Source organism: Scyliorhinus torazame, chromosome 13, assembly GCF_047496885.1.
Source record: "Scyliorhinus torazame isolate Kashiwa2021f chromosome 13, sScyTor2.1, whole genome shotgun sequence".
NCBI lineage: Eukaryota > Metazoa > Chordata > Chondrichthyes > Carcharhiniformes > Scyliorhinidae > Scyliorhinus > Scyliorhinus torazame.
This window is the reverse complement of record NC_092719.1, coordinates 66,455,650-66,474,525: the sequence shown is the minus strand read 5'-3', so window position 1 is coordinate 66,474,525 and position 18,876 is coordinate 66,455,650. Positions and strand designations below refer to the sequence as shown.

General features: G+C 43.6%; 1 protein-coding gene across 3 annotated transcripts in view; it reads right to left on the bottom strand.

Moving 5' to 3' along the window:
- The window catches only part of LOC140388082 (troponin T, slow skeletal muscle-like), a 66,583-nt gene that overhangs the window by 16,686 nt on the left and 31,021 nt on the right, over positions 1-18,876 (bottom strand). For all 3 annotated transcript variants that reach the window (XM_072471702.1, XM_072471703.1, XM_072471704.1), the window contains 5 exons: positions 16,795-16,872; positions 14,071-14,184; positions 11,762-11,874; positions 11,251-11,341; positions 4,895-4,938 (listed from right to left, as the gene is read on the bottom strand). In XM_072471702.1, coding sequence (XP_072327803.1) covers positions 4,895-4,938; positions 11,251-11,341; positions 11,762-11,874; positions 14,071-14,184; positions 16,795-16,872 — 440 coding nt within the window. The remainder of the gene's footprint in view (positions 1-4,894; positions 4,939-11,250; positions 11,342-11,761; positions 11,875-14,070; positions 14,185-16,794; positions 16,873-18,876) is intronic.

Genomic DNA, 18,876 nt, shown 5'->3' with positions numbered 1-18,876 from the left:
ACTAGCTGTCTCGCTCCAAGATGTAGATTTGCCAGATAGTGATCACGCCCACAATCGGCAGGATTCAGATCACGATGTCTCGTGAGATCGTGTCAGGTCTCGCAAGGGCTCACCAAGCAGGCTAGATCCCAAGAGGGATCTCCCAGCAACATTCCACCAATGTTTGGGTGCAACGCTGCCAGTAGATAGTGTCCAAAGTTGCAGAAAGCAGATGTAAAGCAACATGGATCTCTGACTTTTCATGAGTCTAAGGAGAACCATGTGACCTATTACTATGGGTCTGTGAAGCAGTAATGTTCTGTTGGCATGGCTGGGCATCTGAGAGATTGTGTGGAAGGCAAAGCTTCAACATACGTGGAAATCGAGGGATGGGGAACATCAGAAGGAGAGGTTGAAACACTGGAGGTGGATCCTTGGTGAAGACAGTGAGAAATTGCTGTTTGGGAGACGACACCAACATGTTCCTGGAGAGAGAGATATTAAAAACTTCAATGTGAAAAGACAAGAGTGACAGTGATACCAGTTGGCTCTCAGTGTGACAAGTGTCTGGGGGAAATGGAGAAATCCATAGGAGTTGTTTTGGGTGACATCTGCCACTTGGCTTTGGAGTCTGGGGTGTCTGACCACATTTTGCCTATTTGTTGACATGGGCTATGTACTTACTGTGAACAATGGAGCAGAGATTTTCAAACTCAGGTCCATGACTCTCGGGTTTTCGGAGAGTTGCGCTGCTTGGTCGCGGCGTTCCTGATTGTGGACGGAGCATCCAACAGCTGTGACCAGCTTTTTAAAATGCTTGACACGACGGACTTTTGAGATTGCTGGCCAACCTCCAGTGGGGGGGGGGGGGATTTCCACCCACATTTGTCATGAGCGGAAATCTTGCGAGCTGCAAGAAGAGCTGGAAAACGAGGATCTCGCCGGCGAGGTCACATTTTCATATTCTCTCCCCCCCCACCCAACCACCATCAGTGACATAATGGGGTTCCCACCCAGGAAGTTCAGGGAACTAATAATACGGTACCATCTCATTAACAGGCTACAAAGAACAGTACAGCACAGGGACAGGCCCTTCGGCCCTCCAAGCCTGCGTCGACCATGCTGCCAGTCTAAACTAAAGTATTCTACACTTCAGAGGTCCGTATCCATTTATTCCCCTCCTATTTATTTGTCAAGATGCCCCTTAAACATCACTATCGTCCCTGCTTCCTTGAAACAGGCAAAGAGAACCTGGTAAGTATAGCCCCAGAGGTAAGAGGGACATGGCAGGCAATACCCTGGCACTGCCGTTCCAGGGAAGGGGGGCTTCAGTTCGGGGAGGTTCATGTGGAAGGTCCCAGTGTCCCGGGATGGTCCTGTGTGGGGAAGTGTGGTTCCATGAGAGAGTGAGCATGTGTTGGGGGTGTGGGGGGTATCTTTTAAAAAGGAAAATTGAGATCAGGGTGCCCTTGGCTGATGTTGCCGGCTCTATCAGAACACTATTCCGGTGCCGGGGAGCGGAGAATCCAGCGCAAGATCTATCAAGCCTAGTTCCACCCTTGGGTCTGACTGGGCCAGTGTTAACATCAGCTGGGAGCAATAGAATCAATAATACTTTAGGATCCTCTGTTAATCATAAAAAAGAAGCCACTGTATCATGACATAGTGGATAGTAGCAGGGTTAGCAATACTGATGTCATTTTATACAGAAATATGTTCTACTGCTCAAGATCATTCTTCTTGAATTACCATTAGAGTTATTAATATACTCCTTGGAATTATTGTTGTTCACAATTTACATAAATGATTTCGACTTGGGAAATTGAAGTATAATTTCAAAATTTGTGGGCCTTCTTTTCCTGCAAGAGGGGAGGCAGCATGTCAGTGATTGTGCTGTGTTGGGATGACGAATATACCACAGCTGAAGGTACTTGAAGCCAATGAGAGATGGGCGGGAGGTTTGCAGGCTTGATAAGTGTGTGTGATGGGGAAGTAGAGTAATTGGATGTTAGTCACGTATACCATTGAATAGAGCTGGGTGAGTGGTGGGGGTGCGGTGCATTGAGCAGCACGAGGTTATCCATGTGGTGTGCAGCTCATGTCATCTGAAGATTCATTCACTGACCTGGAGCACCCAAATGTAGTCATTGGGCTTCTTGTGGGATTACTGCAGGATCCTCAGATCCAGACTCTTGGAATTGAGCTCCACAGCCACCTCCACCCACTCCCTTCGGAGGGTGTTCATTGAGGGTCACTTGGCCTCCTGTGGAACCATGAAATTTCTTTCCCCCCCCCCCCTAATGGCTTCAGTACTGTGTCCGTCACCCCGAAACCCTATTTCTCTGTCCTCGTGTTCCATTTTCCAGGTTTTAAATGTGCTTTCAAAGGGCCAGAAAGCCTTTAAGATGAGCAGACTGGCTCTTAGGCACCCTGTTGAGCAAGGAGGCAGCTGGAAACATGATGAGGTAGATTACAGCCAGGAGGATATTCAGCCCCACACTACTGTCATGGAAATGAAGTGCGAGCACTAAACTTCCATGCTACTCCCGTCAAGGAAATTGTGAGCAGATCAGCATTGTGACCCAAAATATGGAACAAATGAATTTTTAGCCCATTATTAAATAAATTTGGTGCTCACCTGTGCAGTAAAAGGCACATATAGGGCAAAGGATTTAAAATAAATGAAAATTAGATTTAAAATAGGAAAATATTATCAAGAGGTCTAATGATAAAGAGAAGACTTGCCTTTACAACCTTTCACACCACTCCGATATCCAACAATACTTTATAGCTCAAAAAATAACTTTGGAAGTGTAGCCTCTGTCATAATGCAAGAAATAGAGCAGCCAATATGCACTTGGCAATATCACATTGTTACCTGTGAGATCATGACCAGATACACTGCGGTGTTAAGGGATAGATATTGGGCAGGTCAATAGTGACATGGGATCTGGTACATCAATTCCAGAGGACCAACAGTTTAAACATCTCGTCTGAATGGTGGCACCTCCCACAGTGAAGCACTTCCTCAGTACTGCACGCTGTTGTCAATCTTTATATTTTCTGAACAGATGTCTGGAGAGGGTCTTTAACCTGCAAGTTTCTGATGCAGAGGCATCAGTTACAGCTGACACTGAACTTATTATACATACAGAGTCATTATTTAAGTGGTGGCGATAGAATTGAGAGCAACTTTAAGAGGGGGTTTGTTCTGGTTGCTATGTAGTAACGGGAAGACAACAAGAACATAAAACATAGAAAAAGGAGGCCGTATGGCCCCTTGCATCGGCTCCAACATTCAATATGATGATTAATCTTCCATCTTAACTCCACTTTTCTACCCGATCACCATATCGCAATTCACAAAATCAATCCACCTCGAGTCTTGGACATATGCAGGTAGCATCACTCCACTGCTCTCTGCGATAGAGGATTCCAGCGATTCACAAAGTTCTGAGTGAAGAAATATCTCCTCACCTCAGAAATGGCCAACACCTTATCCTGAGACCTTGTTCTAGGGAGCCTAACCAGTGGAAATAGCCTCATAGCATTGATCCTTCAGGCCTTCTCAAAACTTTATATTTCCATAAACATAGATCATTCAAATGCATGCAAGGTGATTTCTTCCTGCTGATATTTCAGGCAAGATCACAAACACACTCACCTGCAATTCTTCCAAAATTCCAACCAATGGAAATCTTCACAATTCTATTTACAATGTCACCTTTATATACGAGTTTCAGCTATTCTCAAAGCAAGTTAAAGGGGACGGATATTAGGATGGCTGGGAATTGGAGGGGGTGGGCAGGGTGGTAAATCAATTCCAATATTAACAACTAGGGCAGAGATTTTGCAGCCATAATGGGATTTGCGCCTGCGCCAAACAAGGGCAGAAAATCGCACCGCCCCCTAGAATTTAATTTGCTTCAAATAACTGATTATAGTTTTGACCTGGCTAATTTGTGGGATTAACGGAGCTCATTTTTGATGATAAAGTCTGAACACTGGTGTACATTATTTAATACATCATCAGAATTGCATAACCATTGGAAATGCTTTTTTGTTTCAACTTTGGTATCTAAAGATAAATGATTTGATCTGCACTGTTATTTAAAAGAATCTAAACTCTCAAGTTAAAAAATTAGGTGATTTGAAACCTACTGGGTGGGATTTTCCAGCCCCATCTGCCATTGGGATCATCCAGTCCCACCAAAAAGATGGCACAGTGGCACAAGTGATTAGCACTGCTGCCTCACAGCGGCAGGGACTCTGGTTCGATTCTGGCCTAGTGTGGAGTTTGCACGCTCTCTGAGTGTCTGTGTGGATTACCTCCGGGTGCTCCAGTTTTCTCCCACAGTCCATATATGTGCAGGTTAGTTGGATTGGCTATACTAATTTGCCCCTTGGGTGTCCAAAGATGTGCAATTTAGATTGCAGGGTTATGGGGATAGGGAGGAATGGCCGGAGTGGACCTAGGCGGGCTACTCTTTCAGAGGGTCGCTGCAGACTCGATGGGCCGAATGGCCTCCTTCTGTACTGTAGGGATTCTATGTTTCTATGATCCAGTCCTGCCGAAAGTCAATGGACTTTTCGCTGTGCCACCAAATCTCCCGCAGCAGATGCCACCACAAAGGGGCAGATCTCTGCCACTGTGTTGTCTGTAAACAACACATATGGAAGTCAGATTCAGCAAATTTATGTACAAATGAGCACCTCCAGTCGATGGATAAAATAAGAGTCTATGTCCTGACTTATGTCCTCGCGGCAGGATTTCTACAGTTTTCAATTTGTTGCTGTTTATTGGGTCTTTTTATTAATAGGAATGACTCGTATTAATTCCCTGTATACAAAACAGAAAGGTACTGGACTGTGGTTCCTATGACAGAAGAAAATGTCTTAAAATTTTTTTACTTACAATTTTCCCATTTGCTCGTGGACTCGAATCTGCAGCAGGTTGATCTGGAAACAATAATATTTGTAGCAAGATTATTGTCCTGTCTGTAAATAAATAGTGAGTTTGAGACCGACTAAAGTGAACAGGTAAACTGCATCAAAAAACAACAAGCTGTATGCCTTAGTGTAGTCCTGCTTCTAACTTAACGACAGAATCTTCTATAAAGCCTAATACACTCCCAAAATGAACATTGCGCAGGGCTCGCTTCTGGTTATTTTTTTTCTCCCCAATTGTTAATCCACGAGATAAACAGGCACAGATCATTACCAGAATAGAAGAGAGAAAAAACTAATATGCCAAAATGAACTCATCAGCATCCCAATCGATATTCGAAAAGCTTGCATTTATGTAACACCTTCCCTAGCATCAGGATATCCCAAAGTGCTTCACAACCAATGAATACTTTTTGAAGTGCCCCAGAGGAAGGAAATGTGGCCAACCTGTACCCAGCAAGACCTCACAAATTGAGGAATAAATGGTCAGATCATTACTATAACCGGCAGCCATTTATGCTATTCTCAGAACATGATCCATAAATATAGTCAAATATCTTTATTTATTTCTTCCACAGTTTTCTTATGCAAATGGAGTGTGAAGGGACACGGTTTAGTGGTCTCCCATTTAAGACACAGATGAGGAGTATATTTTCCTCTTAGATGATCGTCAGCCTATGGAATTCTCTTCCCCAGTGAACAGTGGAGACTGGGTTGCCGAATATTTTTCAGGTCGAAGTGGATAGACCAGATCGAAGGGGTAGTTAGGAAAGTCGAGTTGAGGCCACCATCAAATGAGCCAAGGGACCGGATGACCTACTCTTGCTCCTAATTCATATACGAGCCAGCCATGGTCTCTCCACATTATCCAAGTTCACACTGCTGCTCTGCATATGCCGTTACAAAACATGCTCATTATGGGGAAAGATGCACAAATTATAATTTTTTTTCAATCCAGTTGACAAGAATGGGAAAAAAAATACTCTTGCTCAGTTCAATGCAGCTGATGCTGTAATGATTAGCTTTGAGTTGATAAAAGCTTGGACTGTGACCAGATGTCTAGTAAATATATAAAATAAACATCTGCCCCAGAATTTCTCACCCAGGGTTTATTAATTTCAAGTTGGAATCTATAATTTCCACCACAGCTCTTATTCAAAGTAACTCTTTTGGCTGGAGAATTCCTAGTGCGTACACAAATCTTTGACGGTGGCAGGGGAAAAGGAGGAGGTTGTTCCAGGAACCCCAGGAACTTGGGCTTAGAATAGAGGCACAAGAATGCAAAAGCAAAGACCTCCTGCTGAACCTTTATAAAATCACCTCAGCTAGAATTCATATAGGACCCTGGCATCAGGAAGGATGCCAAGTCCAGGACAAGGGTGCAGAGGTGATTTACCAATGAGTATTCCTTTTATTGGAATGTGAGCATTGCTGATAAGGCTATCCAACTGCCCTCGAATTATAACAATCATATCAGGAATATGAAGGCTTCCAGTTCAGTGGAGAGATTAGAAAAGCTGGAACTTTTCTTTGGGCAGAGAAAAATAAGGGGAGATTTAATCAAGGTGTTCAAAATATGCTGGGTCTTGGTGATGTTTTTTTTCTATTTTAATGTTTCTGTGGCAGAGGAATTGGATTCAAGGTAACTGGCAAGAGAAACAAAAGGGGAGACCAGAGGAATCGCATCTACACAGCAGGTTGTTACGAATTGAAATGCACTGCCAGAAAGGGTAGATGAAGCAGATTAATTCTGTAGTTCCTTACAAAAGGGAATTATATACACAAGCACAGCGATACATCTACTTGAAACAGAATAGTTTGCAGGGCTATAAGAGCAAATGACTAGAACTAATTGGATAACTCTTTCAAAGGATTGGCACATCCATGATTGGTTGAATGGTCTCTTTCCGTGTTGTATGATTCTAATGCTTCAATAATGCTCAGATTTAAATACTGAATAAAACTAGATTTTACATTTATCTAATAAGAAATCCATCTCACAGAACATTATCGATAGCAAATCTGCCACTGGAGGGCTAACAGCAACATAGTCAATGCTTCCTTCGCCAAAATATAATTCTCATTACATACTTAGCAGTTGCAGAAGTGATTATGTTGGAGAGACTGTACAATTAGCAGGGATTAGTTTGGTTAGTTAATGGAGCATGTAAGGTGGTCTATACCAGTGTAAAACAGGCTCAAATGGATCAGCTTGTATTTCCTTGTCTGTTATGTTCATACAATAGAGTGGTTGGGCGATTTAAGCTTCATTCAGTTACTCTACTAGACTTGAATCAGCGACTAAGGAACTGTGACGTGAATACAATACTATCTAAGCTGTGAATAGATAGGTTTTAAAAGTCAATCGAGCTGAATTCCAAATCGGTGTAAAAACTCCATAATCTGGTTGGATTGGCTAGCACCCAAAAGCATTTAACTTTTTTTCTTTGCTTTCCTGGCAGGCATATTATGATGCCACACAATGAGGGAAATACATAGTGCAGGCATTTTTGCCCTTGCCATAATGGGTCAAATGTGCCACTAGACTCTAGCATTGCCATGGGCTTCTGGGTGTGGGGGATTGTACTTTTCCAACAATTAATTAGCAACAGGAGGAAACTTCACAACTAACAAGACTGTAGCAAATTTCCTTTAGTTCCGTCAAATGAGGTAGGTGTCATGTTGGGTGCTCTGCTACATAGATGAACCAACATGGTTGCGGATGGTACAACTCAGTTTTCTCACTAACAATAACAACATCTGTAAACTGGTTACTGTGATTCGTTCATTACCCTCTAACCTGTGGACCTAGCCCTAACACTATCTTGGAGAAGCACTCAGCACATGGTGAATGTCTGAGTGGCTTGCTGTGAGCTCTGTGCCCTTAGATGTCGCCTGCTGGAATGAGCGGGAAGTGTCACGTTCCCCGTTTTATAGTGTGTATGCTCTTGCCTGTGATGTGTGTGTATTGATTGGTCCGTTGATCTGTCCAGTGTATATGTATGTTTGCACCATGATGTTTCTCTGAATATCATGCCATCCCCCTTTTTTACAAGAATATGTGCCTCTGTGGTAATAAATATAGATGTGTACTGAGCGCAGCTGAATGGGTGCGCGCAATATCTACAACATGTACATGAGGCTAAACTATATACATAGGAAGGTGTCAGGTGCAACATAGCAACAAGGTTGTACCATAAACAAAACACATGTAAACATCAAGCTCAAAACAAACTCCTGTAATGACAAAAAGAGAAACATATTAACATTGTGGCATAATACGTCAGTGAGTTCAATGTTCAAACAGGCTCATAAGTCCAGCCTAGTAGGTGGGCGACGAATTTGGGTTGACCGTTAGGGTGGCACACAATTCATCGCCCGGATTGACACTGTTCACTGGCATCGGCTGGTGGGTCCTGCTTGGAGACATCCGGTTCCTGTCAATGACCGCAACGCGGAAGGCTTCCCAGTCGTCTGTATCACCGGTTTGCATATCGTCCGGGTATGACTCGGAGTACAGAAGCTGAATGGTCCGCACGTCCCTGCGAGGCTGTCGGAATTGGGGAGCGTTGGCAGGTTGAGCTGCTCGACAGCAGGCAGCGTAGTGGCCCACCTTGCCACAGCGGAGGCATTGTCGGTTCTTTGCCGGACATTGCAGCTTTAAATATGCGGATCCACAGTTGCCGCACGACGTGACGTCATTGCGTTCGTTGCGCCATCGCGCATGCGCAGTTCGGTCCTGCGTAGAGCGCGCCTGTGCGTCACGTCCCTCTGCTTCAACGTCTCTTTTGACGCGTACAAGCGCGGGAGACCGCGGAAAGCGCGCAAAATGGCCGCCCTCATCCGGGCCGCGGGCCGGAGGAACTCGATCGCCTGGACCCGCTCGGCCTCGTAGGACCCCTGACTTGCCGATTCGGCCGCGTAGGACCCCTGCTGTGCCGATTCGGCCGCTTGGAATTGGGAGTAGCGGCTGGTCGCGTTTTCATGGAGGATCCAGGCTTCGATGGCGGTGGCTAGGGTGAGGCTTTAAATTTTGAGGAGCTGCTGGCGTAGGGTGCCCAAGGTGACCCCAAAAACAATCTGGTCCCGAATCATGGAATCGGAGGTGGCCTCATACCCGCAGGACTGCACGAGGATACAGAGGTGTGTTAGGAAAGATTGAAAGGGCTCATCCTTACCCTGCAGGCGCTGCTGGAAGGGATACCTCTCGAAACTCTCATTTACCTCGACGCTGAAGTGTTGCTCGAATTTGAGATAGACCGTCTTGTACTTCGTCTTGTCCTCACCTTCCGCGAACACCAGGGAGTTGTATATGTGGATGGCGTGTTGCCCTGCCGTGGAGGAGGAGGGCGATTTTCCTGGTGTCGGAAGCATTCTCCCCTTCTGTGGCTTCTAGGAAAAACTGGAAGCGCTGTTTAAACAGCTTCCAGTTGACGCCGAGTTTACCAGCGATTTGGAGCGGCTGCAGCGGGCTGATGGTGTCCATGGCACAGGATGGCGGATTCCTGAAGATGTGTAGGTAGGTCTCACAGTTACTGGGTTCCAATCCTGGTACTATGTCGTGTTGGGTGCTCTGCTACATAGACGAACCAACACGGTTGCGGATGGTACAACTCAGTTTTATCACTAACAATAACAACATCTGTGAACTGGTTACTGTGGTTCGTTCATTACCCTCAAACCTGTGGACCCAGCCCTAACACGGTCTTGGAGAAGCACTCAGCACATGGTGAATGTCTGAGTGGCTTGCTGTGAGCTCTGTGCCCCGAGCTGTCTCCTGCTGGAATGAGCAGGAAGTGTTGTGTTCCCCGTTTTATAGTGTGTATGCTCTTGCCTGTGATGTTTTGTGTGTATTGATTGGTCCGTTGATCTGTCCATCAGTGTGTATGTATGTTTGCACCATGATGTTTATCTGAATATCATGACAGTAGGGTCCCCAGTTGTGCCTGACAATAGAATACAAATGCCTGAAGGAAACTTCACAACTAACAAGACTGTAGCAAATTTCCTTTAGTTCTGTCAAATGAGGTAGGGTCCCCAGTTGTGCCTGACAATAGAATGCAAATGCCTGACCCTGGAATTTTGAATGGGTTCAAGGGTACAACTATGGAGTGGACAGAATTTCCAGCCAAGCTACACAAACCCAATCCACTGACAGAAAACGGCTTGCAGAATTTCTGGAGAACTATGGGCGTGATTTAACTAAATGGGGAAAAACGTCCCATAACGAGCGCGTCTAGCTGTGTGTTTTCAGGTGCTCGCAACGCTGAGAAACACCCTATTTAACACGCCCCCGGTTGGATCAGGGGCGTCAGCGGGGAACATGTAGCCTCGTTTTCAGCACAGAGGAGCTCCGCTCGCCGGAACTCCTCAGTGTAGAGAGAAAAAGAGAGCGCGCGAGAGAGCGCCCCAACAAGACCCAACTCGAGAGGAGGGAATCCCCGGCCCCCCCCACTGCACCCCCCGCAACACACCGGCCTACAGTGTCAACCTGGGAGTGCTAGACTGGCACCCACAAGGCACCAGTGCCAGGGTACCACCCTTCCCAGAGGGCATGCACCTGGGTGCCTCCGATCCCCTGGGAGAGCCCCCCCCCCACAAGTTCCATTCCGCCTGGTCCAATTTTGTGGCGGCAGTACCGAATGGCGTTCACCCGAGGTCTCCGAGGCGATGAGGATAGATCCCAACACCTCGGCTAACTGCATATTAGAGCGCGACTACCTGTCCTGCACTAATATGTAGATTTGCCAAAAGGTGATCCCACCCACAATGGGCAGGATTCTCATTGCAAATCTCGCGAGATCGCACGAGGCATTGAGAGCTGGGTAGATCCAGGAGCAGGGTCTCCAGGCTGCTATCGGCCATGTTGCGCAATGGTGTGCTGCTTTTCAGGTGCACGCCATTCGATCGCGGCCTACATCTTAAAAACCCACAACTGCAATTATTTCCTTGCAGCTTACTAGGATAGTACATTACTGCTCTTGTAATCATTCATTTTTAGGCAATGTATGCACTGTTTATGGGCAACAAGACAATTTATATTTGTGGATAGTGGTAGGGATATTAGGGAGATAGGTGGGCTGAATGATTCAAACCTAGGTATAATAGAGCAGCATTTTCACAACAACCAGAAATTGAGCTTATTTGCTCCTTCGATGACTCAAATAATTGGGCAAGAGATGTGTCAAATGGAATATTTTAAATGAGCACAATAATAGCTTTTTCTGAGATGCAGCATTGACAAAGTGGGATGAATCGCCTCCGACTGTGCTGTAAAATTCTGTGAATAGATATCAGAACAAAACATGTTAGAACTCTACATACTTCGTATTTCTGCTTCTTCAGTTTATCAGATAGATCAAACTTCTCTCCCTCGAGTTGCAACAGCCAATCTGCTAGTTCCTGTGCCTTCTCCCTAAATGTGACAGATAATGGAATAAGCACATCTGTCATATATTCTCATATTCCCACATAGACATACAAGTGTACATGTATCAATGCCCTAATTCAACAAATTGCTCCACATCTTTGCTCAGAACGGTTGTAAGAAATTCCTCAAAAAGGTTGTATTACAATAGCTTTTAGTTTGGAAGAAGGGGGACCATAAACATGTTATTCTTGTTGCTTGATATTAGATAGCTGATCCAAGTATATAATGTGTATACAGCTGGCAGTCTAAACATAGAGGGCCGAAGAACACATTAACAAGATCAACCCACATTTGTCACAGTTAACAAACTGATAAAAGGTTAGCGGGTCCTGGCAGCACTTGTACAATTTATCACCATGACAACTACTTTTGCAGCTACTGTAGATTTTACTTGCAAGCTCTTACTGGAGTTTATTGTCACCAAGGTGCTCTGTATTAAGAGGTTTGCGTCTGTCTGCAAGAATCTTCTTTTTCTTTTCTCTCTCAGTTTGCTTCTTGCCACCTCTACGGTTTTCAGTCTATCAAAACAACAATTTAGCTGCAAGTATTTTGCCATCACATCATACTCACTTCAGACTGCATAAATAAAATCTTTAATTATCTACCAAATTATAGAAAACAATGATTCACTTCAGCATAACTACATCCAAGCATATGAATCCATAGGATATGTACATCAATGAGATGTTGGGTAGAAAATACAATTGAGAACCAGGCTGAATACGGAAGGTTGGGGGGGGGGGGGGGTGAAAAGGCAAATAAGCAAAGACAGAACATGAAAAAGAGACAGGCAGTTGACATAAAATGCAATCTCAAAGTCTGCTATAGGCATATAAATAGTAAAAGGCTGGTAAGAGGAGTAGGGGTGATTAGAGAGAAAAAAAGCCATTTATGCATGTAGGCAGAGGACATAGTCAAGATGTCAACTGAATATTTTGTCCCCGTCTTTACTTATGAAGCCAATGCTACTCAGACCATAAATCATTAGGCAATTCAGAGACTAGGAAGTATTTGAAATTGGTAAGGAGGTGATGTTGGACAGGCTGCAATTCCTTGGATAAGGAGCCAGGACTGAATGAGAGGCATCCAAGGATACTGAGGGAACAGAGGGTGGAAATTGAGGAGGCATTGGCCATTATTTTTTAGTCTTCCTTAGACTTGCATTGGTGCCAGATTGAAAAATTGCAACAACAATATGGTGTAAAAGTCCAGCAACCACAGGCCAGTCAACTTTTAACTTCAGTCAGTGGTGGGTAAATTTCCAAAAACAATAATTTGGGACAATATTTATAATCACATTGAGAAATGCAAATCAATTAAAAGAATTCCAGCATTGCTTTCCAAAGGGAAAAACTGTGTTTAACTAATTTGGAGCTTTTTGAATAGGTAACAGAGGGCTGATGAGGGCAATGCAGTTGATGTGGTGTACATTGGCTTCCAAAAGGCATTTGTGCCACACAACAGACTTGTGGGTAAAGCTGTAGTTCACAGAATAAAAAGGGACTATAGCAGCTTGGATAGGGAATTGGCTGAGTGACAAGAAATGGGGTTGTGGGTGTATTTTTGGCTTGGAGGAAGGTTTTATAGTGGAATACCCCAGGGTCAGTCATTTGCTTTTTCTGATATAAATTCATAGACCTCGAGAAGGCACAATTTCAAAATTTTTAGATGATAGAAAACGTGGAAGGATTGTGAACTGTGAGGAGGATAGTGTCGAACTTAAAAAGGAAACAAGTTGGCGGAATGCTTGGATGGAAGGCAGATGGAGCTCAATGTGGAGAAATGGGAAACGATTCATTTTGGCAGGAATAATGTGAAGAAACAATATAATATAAAGGGTACAGCTCTAAAGTGGTGCAGGAGCAGAGGGACCTTGGTGTACATGTGCATAAATCACAAAGTGGCAGGACAGGTTGAGAGAGCAGTTAATAAAGAAGGCAGAAGCTTTACTAATAGTGGCCTAAAATACAAAGGGCTGGATTTCCTGGTCCTCCAGCCACTTGTTTCTCAACGACGAACCATTCACTGACAGCGGGATTCTCTCTTCCCACCGCTTGTCAATGCGATTTCCTATTGAAGCCACCCCATGCCGCGGGAACCCCGTGGGCAGGGGTGCATTGTCAACGGGAAGAGAGAATCCCGATGACTGTAGATTTCCGGCCAAGATCAAGGAGGATGTGTCAATCTGGTGTAGGATGCTAGCTTGGCCTCAATTGGAGAACTGCGTTCAGTTTTTGAGGGCCACCTTTGAAGGCATGGAGTGCAGAAAATATGCACAAGAATTGTTCTCATGATAAGGAATTTGGGTTATGAAGGTAAGATTGGACTGTTTTCCTTGGAGAAAAGGCTGAAGGGAGATTTTATAAAAAGTATTCAAAATCATGAGGGATCTGGAGAGAATAGACTGGGAGAAACTGTTCCCACTCTGGAATGATCGAGTACAAGAAACAGACTTAAAGCAACCTGTAAAAGAAGCAAAAGCAACAAGCGGGAAAACATTTACACGCAGTGAGTCGTTAAGGTGGAGGCAGGTTCAATCAAAGCATTTGAAAGGGAATCAGATAAATATCTAAAGAGGAGGGATGTGCAGGGTTATAGGGAAGAGTGCAGGAGTGTACCATTGAGCGAGTTGCTAGTTTGGAGTACCAGACAAACCTGGTGACCTCCTTCTGTCCTATAACAATTCTGTGATGAGTGTTAAGACACTGAAGTACCTTTTGTAGGTAGCCGCCATAGTGCTGTGACATATTAGACAGAACCTTTCTCTTCTTGACATCCTCTTCTACTTTTTTCCGAACTTCCTCCTCTTCTTTTCTTATCTTTTCCTCCTATGGAGGAGTCAATTTCAAATGTTAAAAAACATTGTGGGGTTAGATTTTGGTTGTTTCATTGCAGACCAGACAATTCCCGAAATGTGCTACCAGCGTATAAGGTTTTAGTCTGAAAATAGTTTGATTGTGTTGTGTGGTTTGAACTTACGACATCTGGCTTAGCAATAGAATACTATAACCACCAGGCTACCGTAGCTCCTATTGTCTGGAAACATTAAAGATGAAACTTTCCTGAGTAATCAACTTTTGCAATGCTCTTCCTTTGTTGGTTTTCAGTGTTAATATACTTCCAATTTCATTCATCATCCTATCACTTTTCTCAAATCAGAATTAGCACTGCACAAGATGGCCTGTTCTCCTCAGCTGCTCTTCATGGACCAAACCCATCCTCGGAGTTCCTTTGATGTTGTTTCTAATTTTTACATTGAGCTCACAATCTGAATCCATTGAGTACACATTGTACAGCCTCAAGAGTCTCAATAAATTAATTAGTACCCAACCATTCAGGGTTTGTTTACAGTGTAACATCGGACATTTTGGTTTTAAATTTTGTAATATGTAGAAACCTTGGTATGTACATATAGTAAGCCAGGACATGACAGTAAGGACCATATGTGTTACAACTGGTGAAAGTTTAAGAAAGTTTAAGGCAGAAGTCAGGAAGCATCTTTATGTACAAGAAGCAAGAAAAATCTTCAAAATGGTATTATTGATAGGGTAGAGAAGGAAGATTTGTTCAAAATAGTTAGACCAGGTTCTGGATAAGTATTTTTGACGATTAAAACATTTCTGGCCCCTATCCATTTATAATATCTATCTCACAAAATCATGAATTGTACAGCATTTATAGATACCCGAAGTAAATCATGATTTTGCCACTTCCTTCTTGTTTCTTTTCTCAAAATAGTGATTTTTCAGCATGAATTTGGAAGTGATAGAATACGGTTAGCGCCATTGGAATTTGGATGTTTTACGTTATGTTAAAAATTATTTGGGCTGCAATTTGCTTCTCATTCATGTATTGGTTGGAAAATTCTTCCTTGCAATCTTGGAGAGGTGCTACTTTCTCGCTTATATTTTTCAGCTGCCATTTTCATTAAATGGTTAAATATTAGGCAGTTCATCCGTATCCATTTCCAGTGTGGTTTCTTATTACTATCACAATTCCGTCCAAACTTCAGGGAGAAGATTTCGTCCTGGTACACACCAGGTGTGTGCAAGTTCAATATCCCCACAACAAAAAGGTGAAAAGCAAGGGAAGATTTATTGTCAAAAAGTTAAAAAATATAAAGTATTAATTAAATTTTAAGAATAATTTCAGTCTGATGTATTTTTGCTTTAAAATGATGAAAATACAATTGTTGCCATACAGATATTAAACTGCAATGATCTGCTAGACAAAAGCCAGAAACCTTGAAGATTGCAGGCAGGGGGTAGTAGAGCAAGGTTCAGAAATCTAATAACATTTATTTGCATTGAGCATAAATTTAAAAAAAGCTTTCCACATATTCCCCTTAGCTTCAAGCATCTAAAAGTTAATAAAGTAATTTGAGAGCAAAAAAGTGAACAAAATCTCTCAGAAAAACCTGAGAAGCCAGGGCTGCGAATATTTGTATAGAAATTCTGGGTGGTGAGATATGTCAAAGTAAATAAACATGTGGACTTAAACTGCATTGTTTGGAGGTAAATCTGATATATAAAATGTACACAAAACCCAGAGTACACTCCACTCATATGTGATTTCCAAATATTTAATGATGTATATAATTGTATAACGTGGCAATCCCTTCAATTTAGATTGATTTGTATTATCACAGGTACTTCAAGGTATATAGTTTGCATTATCAAACTTGGTATGGCTCCCCCACATTAGTCCTATTCCTCCAAGCCACTGTTTATTCTAGGGTACATCTCCTACAGAAAATTGCAAGGCTACAAGGGAAGAGTGGGAGTAAATTGATAGCTCTTCCATATAGGCCTCCTTCTGTAGATTCTATGATACTTCCCTCAAGTGGCCATGCCAGAGGATGATCAGCGAGTCATGTGCATAAGGCAGCCAACATATTAGTATAATACTGCTCTTCCAAAACATTCATCCAAGGGGCATCTTTCACAGCTTGCACCAAATGCTGATGAGTGAACATCAAGAACCTATGCCAAATGTTGCCGTTCCTTGCAATCGGACTGTGTTTTTAAGGTGAGACAACACATCAATAATTGAATCCAAGGCACCTGGTCTCTGTGCACTGATCCACATAACTTCCACACAGTTAGGGGGAGGTGGTGGTGTAGTGGCATTGCCACTGGACTAGTGATCTAGAGACCCAGAGTACTCTGGGGTCCCAGGTTCAAATCCTGCCACTGCAGATGGTGAAATTTGAATTCAATAAAAATCTAAAGTGGACCATGAAACCATTGTCAATTGTTGTAAAAATCCATCTGTTTCACTAATGTCCTTAAATCTGCCATCCTTACCTGGTCTGGCCTACATGTGACTCCAGATCCACAGCAAATGTGGTTGACTCTTAACTGCCCCTCAAGAGCAATTAGGGATGGGCAATAAATGCTGGAACAACCACGTCCCATGAACGAATAAAAAGTACTTACAGCCACTCGATTCAGTCGTTCCTTCTCCTTTTCAGCTCGAATTCTCTGTTGCTCAGACCTCTCCGCCCTACGCTTTTCCTGTGAAGATAGCAACAATGACAAAAAAAAAAGGATTGGGTACAAGGATGCTTCGTAAGTTGTAACATAGCAAAAGTATTTACTGGTCACCACAACAGTCACCGGATTTAATTAACTGGAAGTAGCAGAGGATGTGACTGGGTGCTACATGAATGCAAGTCTTTCCTTCTATAGAAGGACTGCCAATGAGATATGGAAAATATCTCCACAGGAGCTGTCAAGTAGCTTTAAGGGCACACCGCTGACATGGTTATCGGCACATGACTTTCTAATGTAGTCCGACACACTAGCTTCTGCAACAGGGTCCCAGACACCCCCAATTTGGTAATTCCTGGGAATTTATTGCCGCCATCTTGAAAATGCACACGCTCAGTGGAATCGCATGCATCCCCTTGTGCAGAGTTTGGCGATATGGGGGTGTGACATCATAGAAATGTTCAGTATACAAAGAGATTTTTTATAATATAAATTTAGCATACCCAATTCATTGTTTCCAATTAAGGGGCAATTTAGCGTGGCCAATCCACCTACCACGCACATTCTCTTTTAGGTTGTGGGGGTGAAACCCATGCATAAACGGGGAGAATGTGCAAACTCCACAGACAGTGACCCAGAGCCAGGATCAAACCTGGGACCCTAGTGCCGTGAGGCAGCAGTGCTACTCACTGCGCAGTATACAAAGAGTTAATGTCATGTTACAATTAACCACTAGACGGAGGACTATATAAAGCACTGACACAGACTTCTGGGAGAGAGAGTGAAAGCTGGAGTAGAGTGCATAAGAGAGAGCAAGAGAGGATAGAGTACAGTTAGAGTTAGGAGTCTAAAGACTAGTGTTCGTAGAGTGTAGATTACTATAATTATTGTTTACTATAGGAGTAAGTGGTCGAGTTTAATTTAAGTAGTGTAAATAAATGTTAGCCTTGTTAATGAACTTGGCTTCTGTGGTCTTTGTGAACACTAGGACATCCATCCTGAAAGGAGCATCACAAAGAACACCACACGGAGAATATTTCATCAGCTGGGAGGGTGGTGTAGGACTCCATAGTCTTTCCACCACCATCCTGATTAAGTCCAGGGAGGGAAGGCTTGTGTGCGACTTTTCCACCCCACCAACGGAGGCCCTTAAGTGAAAAATGTACGCTTACTCAAGGGCCTCATCCCACTACCCCTGGCAGCAGGCTGGGAAGAATGACAAGCAAAGCCCCGAGGGGCTGCTTTCAGGCTCTTGGTCTGACTGGCCAGCAGTTCTGTAGGCAGGGCTTCTCCCAGCAGCCCTTGAGCACAAGACAAATCCTGTTGCTGTCCTGTCAAGTGCCCGAGTGAAACAAGGTCCAGCAGGTCGGGTGGCACAGTGGATAGCATTGCTGCCTCATGGTGCCGAGGACCTGGGTGTGATCCTGGCCCCGGGTCACTGTCCGTGTGGAGTTTGCACATTCTCCCAGTGTCTGCGTGGGTCTCAGCCCCGCCCCACAACCCAAATGATGTGTAGGGTAGGTGGATTGGCTATGCTAAATTGTCCCTTAATTGGAAAAACTAAAAACGAAAGATCCAGCAGGTCTTCCCAAAGAGGGGACGAGGGGCTTCTATCATTCTCCAGGCAGCAGACGAGAACCCCCCCCCCCCCCATCTCCAAAAGACTCCACATCTAACGTTCTAGTTTCAAGAGTGAGTTGTCGATAATTGTTTTGTTTTTAAAACTGGTTGTAAAGTTTAACATTGATGAAAGTTGCTATTTTAACTCTGAGATACCCTGCATGTGCTCATCATTGTGCACAGTAGCTAATGAACATGTGTTTCGGAAACAAAGCACAGAGTTAGTTATTGATTAAATTACTGCTTATAAAATATACCAGAATGTTAACACAGATCGGTCAGGCAAGAATTGATTTATGTGAGGGTGGTTGACAAAGTTTCTGAAGCTTTTTTTTTTACATCTGGCACCTGCAATAGGAGAGTTGAGACTGCTGGCTAAAACATTCCTGTTTTACTCTATTTCAGGCA